General features: G+C 43.1%; 1 protein-coding gene across 1 annotated transcript in view; it reads left to right on the top strand.

Annotated features, from left to right (window-relative positions):
- Positions 1–1017: 1017 nt before the first annotated feature.
- LOC126314466 (farnesyl pyrophosphate synthase-like) overlaps positions 1018–11047 on the top strand; it is a 258325-nt gene continuing 248295 nt past the window's right edge. Inside the window, exon 1 of the mRNA XM_049992433.1 lies at positions 1018–1172. Within this exon, the coding sequence (XP_049848390.1) occupies positions 1054–1172 (119 nt within the window). The 5' untranslated portion in view covers positions 1018–1053. The remainder of the gene's footprint in view (positions 1173–11047) is intronic.

Genomic DNA, 11047 nt, shown 5'->3' with positions numbered 1-11047 from the left:
GCATAGTGCTCAGAGCCATTTGAACCAGTCCTGTATGCGGTCCCCTTTATAGATGAACCATGTTGTTGTTGTTGTTGTTGTTGTTGTTGTGGTCTTCAGTTCTGAGACTGGTTTGATGCAGCTCTCCATGCTACTCTGTCCTGTGAAAGCTTCTTCACCTACCGCAACCTACATCCTTCGGAATGTTCATCTTATATCCTCCTTTCAAGACACTATCCATTCCGTTCAACTGCTCTTCCAAGTCCTTTGCTGTCTCTGACAGAATTACAATGTCATCGGCAAACCTCAAAGTTTTTATTTCTTCTCCATGGATTTTAATACGTACTCCGAATTTTTCTTTTGTTTCCTTCACTGCTTGCTCAATATACAGATTTAATAACATCGGGGAGAGACTACAACCCTGTCTCACTCCCTGCCCAACCACTGCTTCCCTTTCATGTGTCTCGACTCTTATAACTGCCATCTGGTTTAAAATGAACCATACTCTTCTAAAATTCTACGACTAAACCTCCTTTCCTACCGCAGTTCTCTGTCTCACTCCCTTCTCCCCCTTCGACTGTTAAAGACTGCAGTCCGGTCTATGTACAAGTTGTCGCTAAGCTTTCGCTCTACGTATTTTTATCCCCGCTACCTTCAGAATTCTCACGAGAGTATTGCATCAACATTGTCGAAACCTTCTAAGTAGATTAGAGATGCGGCTGTTGACAAGAATACGTGCGAGAAGCACACCTCCTGAAGCACCTTCAGTGGACACAGAAAAATAAGTTTCGGACCAGGGGACAGCTCGCCGTTTTGCACCGCAAGCCATTCGAGTCGGTGACAGTACACGGATGTCGTTGCACATTTCATTTCGCCGGCGCTAAGTGTTTCTTTATTGAGGAACAAACAGACGGCGACGGTGGCGGCATCGGAGGCGGGCACCGGCGGGACGCGCGACGCGGGTGACCGGCGGGTGACGCGGCGCGGCCTTATCAACGGCCGCGAGGGGCAGAGGAGCAGAGCAGCGCGCCGCAGCCGCAGCCTCTGCCGAGGGTCAGTCAGAGCCGCGACGACATGCTGGCGACCACGAGCTGGTGCGTGAGGCGGCTGGCCGCGGGCCAGCGCTCCATGTCCTCCGGCCTGCAGCGCAAGGCTCACCAGCAGCAGCACCAGGCGCGCCGGCTGCGCTACAGGTAAGCGCGCGACAGCCTGCCCTCTAGCCGTGCCGCTAACGGTGTGCCAGCCAGCCTGGATGTGGTTTTTAGGCGGTTTTTACACAGCGCACTAGGTGAATACCGGGCTGGTATCCAAGTTCCGCTTCAATTACGTGATTCGCAAACATTTAGAAATCTTCCGTTCGCTTTCACATTTAACTCTACAAGCAGACAGTTGAGGTACACACGTGCCATTCCGGGAGGTAACTAAACCGTGACAAATCCGTTAATAACTGTGCCGACCCTGCCCTGATATGGGACATAAATACAGCAACCAGGGATTTGGAAGAGCAGTTGAACGGAATGGACAGTGTCTTGAAAGGAGGATATAAGATGGACATCAAGAAAAGCAAAACGAGGATAATGGAATGCAGTCGAATTAAGTCGGGTAATGCTGAGGGAATTAGATTAGGAAATGAGACACTGAAAGTAGTAAAGGAGTTTTGCTATTTGAGGAGCAAAATAACTGATGGTGGTCGATGTAGAGAGGATATAAAATGTAGACTGGCAATGGCAAGGGAAGCGTTTCTAAAGAAGAGAAATTTGTTAACATCGTGTATAGATTTAAGTGTCAGGAAGTCGTTTCTGAAAGTATTTGTATGAAGTGTAGCCATGTGTGGAAGTGAAACATGGACGACAAACAGTTTAGACAACTTAGAATTAAAGTTGAATATTATACAATTTGGGGAAAACTTACGTGGTGCATGATTCTTAACGAAGCCTTCGTCGAATATTTTTACTGTGCTTAATTAAAACTTTTCTGAGTTGCACACGCAGGCTGTCGTGAGGTCTGGAACATGACAAGGGAATTAGAATTGAGAAAAACGGACGTAGCTGGTGGAATACTTAACTTTAATCCATTAATGAAGACCGTCGCTCTGGACGGTACATGATGCACAATATCAATAAAAACTGACCATGGCGCCTAGCTAGGTCGTAGCAAATAACGTAGCTGAAGGTTATGCTAACTATCGTCTCGGCAAATGAGAGCGTAATTTGTCAGTGAACCATCGCTAGCAAAGTCGGCTGAACAACTGGGGCGACTGCTAGGAAGTCTCTCTAGACCTGCCTTCTGGCGGCGCTCGACACGCGGGTCCGACGTATACTAACGGACCGCGGCCGGTTTAAAGGCTACCACCTAGCGAGTGTGGTGACTGGCGGTGACACCACAGCCCCCGTGTCAAAAGTTGGTCAGTCTTTGCAGTCTGCCTCGTCGTAGCCTCGTTGTGGGTGCAGTTCCCTTTGGTCCATGTCGCACCATCCACCGAGTCCCAAGACAACGAAGATAGTTCTGCTGGCACTTCTAAATGCAGGTAATACATATCCTTGTATACAGAAACCAATTCAGCCCGAATAAAACCAATAATTTATCTTGCCAGTGCCATGCTCTCATTGCGTTTTATGTTACTTGCAGTAGCAGTATGAATAAAATTAACAAATTTTAATAAACTCTGGAATAATGCTATCTCTACAGCTTAGTAAAAATGTCACTGAGCTCAGTAACCTTACTCTTCTTTCACGGAACTTATCGAATGTTCGAATACACTGCAACAGTTCCTCCCCGCTGAGTTGTGAAATTTAAAACTTTCGTAGCGCATATATTGTTCCACGTAGTTTCGGGCAAACTACAGGATGTCTGCAACTTGCTGTCAAGATACTTCAGCGCAGAGTCTACTGACCACCATCAGGTGAAAGCTGACGAAATTCCACTGAGCTTCCGTATTTAAGACCCCGCCGTTACACATGTGGTTTAACCAACTGGCGTTGCGCATGCGCTGGTTGAAGATCCTTCGCCGAAATATCGCGGCAGCAAGTTGCAGATATGCGGCAGTTCGCCCGAAATTTCGTGTAACAATCTGCAAGACGAAAGTTTCAAATTCTACAAAATAACACATGATGGTTGAAGTAAGTAGGACATAAAAACTATATTAGCCCTAGCAAAAAGGCATTCCAGGCGAAGAAGTCTAATAGGATCAAATTTTTGCCTTAATTTGAGAAAGAAATCTTTGGGAATGTACGTTTGGAGAACGTCAGGGAATCATGCAGAGTGGGAAAAACGGAACAGAAGATTACCGAGACATTTGAGCCGTGCTACTACAGTAAAATGTTGAAAATCAAGTGGTTTGATAAGATAAGGAATGAGGAAGTTCAAATGTGTGCGAATTTCTAAGGACCAAACTGATGAGGTCATCGGTCCCTTGACTTACACACTATTTAAACTAACCTATGCTAAGAAGAACACACACACCCATGACCGAGGGAGGACTCGAACCTCCGGCGGGAGAGGCAGAGCAATCCGCAACATGGCGCCTTAGACAGCGCGGTCACTCCGCACGCCGGAATGAAGAAGTTCTCCGCAGAATCGGTGACGTGAAGAAAGAAACATTTGGAAAACACTGACAAGTAGGAGGGACAGGATGACAGGACATGTCTTAAGACATCAGAGAATAACTTAACATAGAGGGAGTTGTAGGGGAAGACAAGAGACTGAAATACATCCAGAAAATAAATGAGGACGTAAGGTCCAAGAGTTACTCTGAGATGAACATATTAGCACAAGAGAGAAATTCGTGGCATGCGGCATAAAACCAGTCAGAAGACTGATGACTCAATAAATAAATAAATAAATAAATAAATAAATTGCTCTGGGTAGTGATTATGTCGTGCGTGTACGTCTAACGAAACGAACGTCGCTGCCTATTGGCTGTAGAATGCCGCATAGAAACGCCCCTGAGAGTTGTTCAGTCTCCGTCGCAGCCCTCTCTCTAGACGGCACCTGTTCTGGAGGTTTTGGGGCGCAGAGCTACCGCCAGCATCCGCAACAGAGGTCGGCGACCCGCGCCTTCACGCCGCATCCAGCCGCGCCACGTTACGTCACTCCAGCTACCAGGCAATCTGCGCGTGATCCTCGCCGCGTAACAGCTTGTTTTCTGGATGCAGCTTCACCGCGCGGCAGTACACACAGCAACTGAATAGCAGCTGACACTCACACTGTAAACATGTTGCTAGGGAACAACTTCGCAGTCGCCTGCTCATGTGAACTTGTAAGTTACGTGGTTCTGTTACATAGCGAACGCAGACACCGGCTGAAGGGGTCACAGCAATCGTCAGGGACTAATGTAAACACAAAATGCCACAGGCTGCGTATTTTTCCTTTTTAGGGTTCCGTGCCTCAATTTGCAAAAACAGAACCATTATAGCACCTCTTTGTTCTCCGTCTGTCTGTCTGTCCGACTGTTAGGAACCTTTTTCTCATGAACGAGTTGACGTATTAAGTTCAAATGTATATCACATACTAATGTCTATGTAATTTGGCGGTGTAAACCTTTAAGCTTATAAGTCAATGCAATCAACAGATATGACCATTTATGTCACATGTTTTGATATTCGAAAACTCACAAAACAAAACTTATTGGATACTTCCCGTTGATCTGGAATCATAAAATTCGGAAAGATGCGAGGTTTCACAGTAAAAGTCATGGAAAAAATATGAAAATTGTTAATTTTGTAATTATATAACGCGAAAAGAATATTTTTTGTCCGCCTGTGTTTTTCTGGCTGTCTCTTCAGACCCAGCCGGCCGCGGTGGTCTCGCGGTTCTAGGCGCGCAGTCCGGAACCGTGCGACTGCTACGGTCGCAGGTTCGAATCCTGCCTCGGGCATGGATGTGTGTGATGTCCTTAGGTTAGTTAGGTTTAAGTAGTTCTAAGTTCTAGGGGACTGATGACCACAGCAGTTGAGTCCCATAGTTCTCAGAGCCATTTGAACCATTCTTCAGACCCCTTTTCCTCGTGAACAGGTTGGCGTATCAAACTCAAATTTATGTCACCTACTAAGGTCTGTGATCCCTTGGCGATGCTTTATCTGCCTCGTGATGACTGGGTGTTGTGTGCTGTCCTTAGGTTAGTTAGGTTTAAGTAGTTCTAAGTTCTAGGGGACTGATGACCATAGATGTTAAGTCCTGTAGTGCTCACAGCCTTGGCGATGCAAAACATATAAATTTGTAAGTCAATGTAGTCAAAATATACGCCTTTTTATGATCGCATATTTTGATACCCGCAAGCTCACTCATCAAAATCTATAGTGTACTTCCCGTTGATGCAGAGTCGTAAAATTCGGCTAGAAGCATGTTTTCACAGTACAAGTAAAGGAAAAAAACCTGAAAATTGTTAAACTGTAATTATATCACATAACAAATATCGTTTTGCCATTATAACATAACGTTGCATTCATCATACGTCCAAAGCATAGTAGACGAATATTATTGCATGCAAACGTATAATGTAAGTTTTAGTAATGTATGTTTTAGCAAGTAAATAAAAAATATTTTATGAAGTATTCTATATCAACATATAAAAACTGAAGTCCTCTGCTCGCTTCTTGTTGAATGACCAGGTTAGTCTGAGGAACTTCTGTAGTGATTTCGATATCGTCTTGGAATTCGCGGGATGATGTCTGTATTGAAGGCACAGAAAAGTCGTTGAGATTCACGATTCGCAGGATGGATGAACTATATATACAGATAATTAAGTTTGTATAGAACCCTGAGGGCACGAGCCCTGCTCTCAGGTGGCCAATTCTTTTTATAATTAGTTTCGCTCGGCCAACCGAGAGCATCTTCATATATTTATCGCCGTAGTGGGAACACATCTAAAGCTCAGAGCTACGCTGACTCAGTTGTCAAACAATATGTAGTGAAACTATTAATAAAGAAGTAAATAATAACCGATCTGTAGTATTTTGTCTTTACATTAATTGCATCTTATCGGTCCAAAGACTTTACTAATAAAAATAGAGAAACATTAAAATGGTTGTTTTAATGCTTCAGGCGTCCTACATGATCACCTATCCTACTTCCCATCCCTCCCCCCCCCCCCCCCCCCCCCCCACCCAAAAAAATTAATACAATGTACAGAATGTTAAACAGTCAGAAATGTTCTCTTTGGGATGTTCAACTCGCGAGACTTTAATTTAAATATCGATTATCTCATCAAAACGTTGATCCTTCATGTGAATTAATGCAGTCCGTATTTTTGTGGTATTCATATTGATGACATCACGTGTCGTCAACCGTACTGATCATTTCCGGAAAAGAACTGTCCGCGGTTTACATTTCAATGGAGTCGCAGCAGGCGTCCAAGGGTGTCGTTTTTATTTTGGAGTAAAGGTGTGCGGGACAAGTTTTGCACACAATTTTCTCTGCTCCAAGTCATTGTAGAGGATGCATACCTGTTGTTTACCGTTGTTAGTTCAAGCCGCCACAGTAGTTACTTCGCTGACGTCGCTGTTACCATCAGGAATAAAATCACTTTCGGAACTTTATCGACGAACTGTGTATTACTATTACTAATGAATTAATATCGTTGCAAGAGACGATATTAGCGTTCCTTCGACATGGAGACGATTAGAGATGAAGAAGAAACTAGGAGTCGAAAAAGTTAGAGGAGGAAATCGACTCTAAAAACGTGGATGGCTGGACTGGCATTCCTGCCGAATACGAAAGCCGTCTCTGAGCGACTTTGCCACCTTTCTCGGTAGTCTCATTTATGGATAACTTTCGCACTGAACTTGCACAGTGAGTCTAACGTAAGTTCCTAAAGTACGTAACGTTTTTGTTGCGAATAAAGTCGCCTAGATTACTTAACATACTTTCAGTTACTGCGACTTATCGGTTAAAGCAATCATCACATCTCCAATTAAGAATAATGTAGCTTAAGAATGAAAGGTGTCATGTGTACATTATCTGCTGACAAAAGTCTAGGTGGCTGTATTAACAAACAAACAAATCATATTGGATGCAGACTGATTTAGGAAACCTATTTTCTTTACAAATAAAGAGCGTAACGTTTCTATTTGAACATGAAAACGGAAAACTGGAGTGTCTGTCATGTTATGTGTAAGGGACAGTGAATTAAAAACTGGACTGCCGTCTCAACGGGACCGTGGAATGGTTCCATTCAAAAGTAATCACGACCACGTTAAGAAATTAATCCGACTGGGAGAAAAGACGACCATTTCCTGTTTCGTAGAACGCGGTCGGCCGGTAACGGATGCACAACCACACCCACTCTTGCACTTCCTCGTCCGACTGAAACCGATGACCACACACGTGTTTCTTCAGGTCGCCAAAGATGTGAAAATCACACAATGAAAGATCCGGTCTATACAGAGGATGCTGCAGTGTTTCCCAACCAAACTGCTGAAGTGTAGCTTTCGTCCGAATGGCAGTGAGAGGCTGGCGTCATCGTGCAACAGGAAGGTTCCATCCGACAGCATTCCTGGGGGTTTTGACTTTGTGTCAGTTTCTGCAAAGTGTTTTCATAGCGCTGCACATTGATTGTGGTTCCATGCTCGAGCTCTAAGGAGAAGGTCGTCATGACCTCACCGGAACTTTTGTGAACAGTTTTGGATTTCTTTGACGGGGGGGGGGGGGGGGGGGGGGGGGAGGAGGTGTGCGATGTTTCCACTGTTGGCTTTGCAGTTTGTCTTCAGGTTGTCGAAATGCTGTCGGACAGAATTGTCCTACAGTACGATAACGCCCGCCTCCACACTGCAAATCGGACAAGGGCTACACTTCTGCGATTTGGTTGGAAAACACTGCAACATCCTCCATAGAGCCCCGATCTTACACCGTGTGACTTGCATGGAGGTCGCTTTCAGTCGGACCATGAAGAGCTAGAGTGTGTGCGGTCGTTGATGCGTCAGCGGCCGACTGCGTTCTACGAAACGGGAATTGATCGCATCGTCTCCCAGTGGGAGGAAAGGCCTAGCTCGTGTGGTAATTACTTTTGAACGGAATCCTTCCATGGTCCCGCTGAGGAGGGTGTTCCGTTTTCATTTGGCTGCACCTCATAAAACTGCGAAGTACTTTCAAAAAGCCACTTCTTTAGCTTCTTAGTCTCGCTGACTATGAGAAACATTTTAATTTTGACTAGTTGACGTGCTTAGTACAGTTTAATGCTCAGCGCGATGATTTTTTTTGGACAGGCCGGAGACCCGGGCCCAGTTGGGTTTGCGAGGTGAGTTCACGTGCCAGTATCAACCAGCCTGGCTGCCGTTAAACTAAATTTTAGATTCTGCCAGTCCCACGCTGCTTCCGCAACTCCGCATAAAAAAACGCAAAAATCATTTAAGGTGTGGTACATAATTCACAAGCAAATGGTGCTAAGTGTTTTCCATTCTTAGGGGTAACAGACTTTATGCCAGCAGGAACGGAACGTGGCCACAGAAATGAATATCCAAATCGAAAAATTTGTCCGTCATTAGCGGCTGGTGCACCAGGTAGACAAACGATGGCGAAAACTATAAATATGATACATTAAAAGATGCTACAAAGTGAATACATGTCATTATGTGCATCTTTTTTGCAAAGTTCTGCTTAAAACCAATGTAATTTTATTGAAATCGACAAATTTTCTGAAGTTGCAGGAAGTTTATTTGTACGAGATTCTCTATGAAATACTGCCGTCTTAATATAATGTGCTGAATGTGTCATGACAGATGAAAATTTGTGCCAGACCGGTAATGGAACGCAGATTTATTGATTGTTGCTAGTAGTCGCCTTAACTGTTAGACTGTGTGAGCACGTCTTCGAGGCTGCCCCTCTTATTTTTCCCATTAAACAACTGGAGTGTCGCAGTGCAAAATAGAACTACTAGAGGAAAATGGTTCAAATGGCTCTGAGCACTATGGGACTTAACTTCTGAGGTCATCAGTCCCCTACTAGAGGAAAATGGTTCAAATGGCTCTGAGCACTATGGGACTTAACTTCTGAGGTCATCAGTCCCCTAGAACTTAGAACTACTTGAACCTAACTAACCTAATCACATCACACACATCCATGCCCGAGGCAGGATTCGAACCTGCGTCCGTAGCGGTCGCGCGGTTCCAGACTGCAGCGCCTAGAATCGGTCGGCCACTTCGGCCGGCAAGTCCACTAGAGGAGTTGGTATGACGTAGAAACTTGGCTCGCCCTGTCTCTGGTGTTATGTACCAAGTGAAATAAATTAAGTGAAATTACGTTTTGTTTAAAAAACCACACAAGCTAGTAAACAGCTTTTAAAATGGTGAACATGTGGTATTAACCATGAATTTTTTCAAGTTCTGCTAGACTTCGAGGTTGAAATCAGTTTCAGAATAATAATAAAAATTCTTAGCAGCGTGAGTAATTTTATATAACAAAGTTTCTTTTATGAAAACTGTGAAGCACGATTTTAAGGTTTCATCAGTGAAATGAAATGAATGGATCAAAGGCGTTGTAGTTAGGGACATGCAATGACATGAAATAATATCAGTGGCAACCAGGTTTGAGATTTGGTTTGACATAAAATTTCAGTTAATACTAGATTTTTTTTAAAATTGCATTTCACGGTAAGCATATCTGGACAGTTTACACGAATATTTTTTCATGTCATACATCTTTATTAATTTCGTCTGCACCGATTCATTCATTCATTTCATTTAATTCAGCTGTTTGGGAAACATATTAATCCATGCGCGTAAGAGTACGCGGAAAGGGGTAACACGGTCGGTGTACTGGAGAACAAGGAATGCGCGCACGTGGTGCAGTCAGTGCGACTGAAGGGCGGCCTCCGCTGGCGGACCTCGAGGCAGGACGTGAGGAGCATTCTGGAGCTTTTAGAATTTGGGAGTGCTTACTGAAAATATTGCCTTTGAACTATTTGACGGGTAGGCAGTTTTCCGAGAATAGTTAGCATCTCAGTAATAGTAACGGCAGAAGTTGTGGTAGCTAAATTTAACCAGCAATTGGAGAGATAGTCCACCTTATGCAGACAATATTTGTTTATTTCACTTTTCCCCAACATGTTTCGGTACTTTCTATCTGCAGTGGAAATTTTTATTGTACAGTCTGAAAATTATTGTAATACGGCAACATTTTAATTTCAGCTTAAAGTTATTTTTATACATATGAAGGAGTATTAATTATATCTCAAATGTCACGTTGGTCTACATGTATAGTTAATGACACACATCACTTAACTGAAACACTAAATATTGTATTTTTACCTCAACAATGAAAGAAATGAACAGAAAACAGCAGCAATAGCACGTTATATGACGACTGAAAAGTTGTCTTTACATCGAAAATAACAGGAAATAAGGCTAAAGAATGAAACATCGTAAATAACATGCAAATGAGGCTACCTTCGATCTGAAAGGGACGAGAAACAGAAAAATACGAGTAGAAACCGTTTTTATTTGTTTGCAGAAGACAGGCTGTAAAAAATAGCATAAAAACAACCTGTTAGTATTATGTAAGGTATATATAAAACTATGTAAATATTTCTTCTCCATACTAGTATCCTAGGTCTAATCCTCGCCACAGCATAAACGTACAATATTCGTATATCAGTTAAATGACATGTACCACTAACTACATATGTAAGTCACAGCAAGACTAACACGTAATTATGAATTCTTGTGCATATAAATAACTAAGATAAAATTCAAATATTGCCGCATTACAATTATTTTCACATTGAACAGAAATTTTTAAAAAATGTGCTGAAGGCAGCACAAAAAGTGCTGAAACATGTTTGGGAAAAGTAAAGCAAACAAACCATGTCTTCCATAAGGTTGAATATCTCTTAGCAAGCACGGAAAGAAGGAAGAGATTCGACATCTAAATTGATTATTATTAACCAGCAATAGTTAAATTGTAGACAGGTTCGCTAACCTGACATTATTGTCACAAAATTCGGCGGAGAGTCAATTCAACTTCAGAGTGACCTCTAAAGTTCATTGAGTTGTGGAGATTAAAAGAATACCCATTGCTAATATTTTGCATATGACGATTTGCTGGCTTCGTGCATGAGTTAGTTATGTTTTTCCAC

The sequence above is a fragment of the Schistocerca gregaria genome, unplaced genomic scaffold (genome assembly GCF_023897955.1).
Source record: "Schistocerca gregaria isolate iqSchGreg1 unplaced genomic scaffold, iqSchGreg1.2 ptg000561l, whole genome shotgun sequence".
Taxonomy (NCBI): Eukaryota; Metazoa; Arthropoda; class Insecta; order Orthoptera; family Acrididae; genus Schistocerca; species Schistocerca gregaria.
This window is presented reverse-complemented; position numbering and strand designations above follow the sequence as displayed.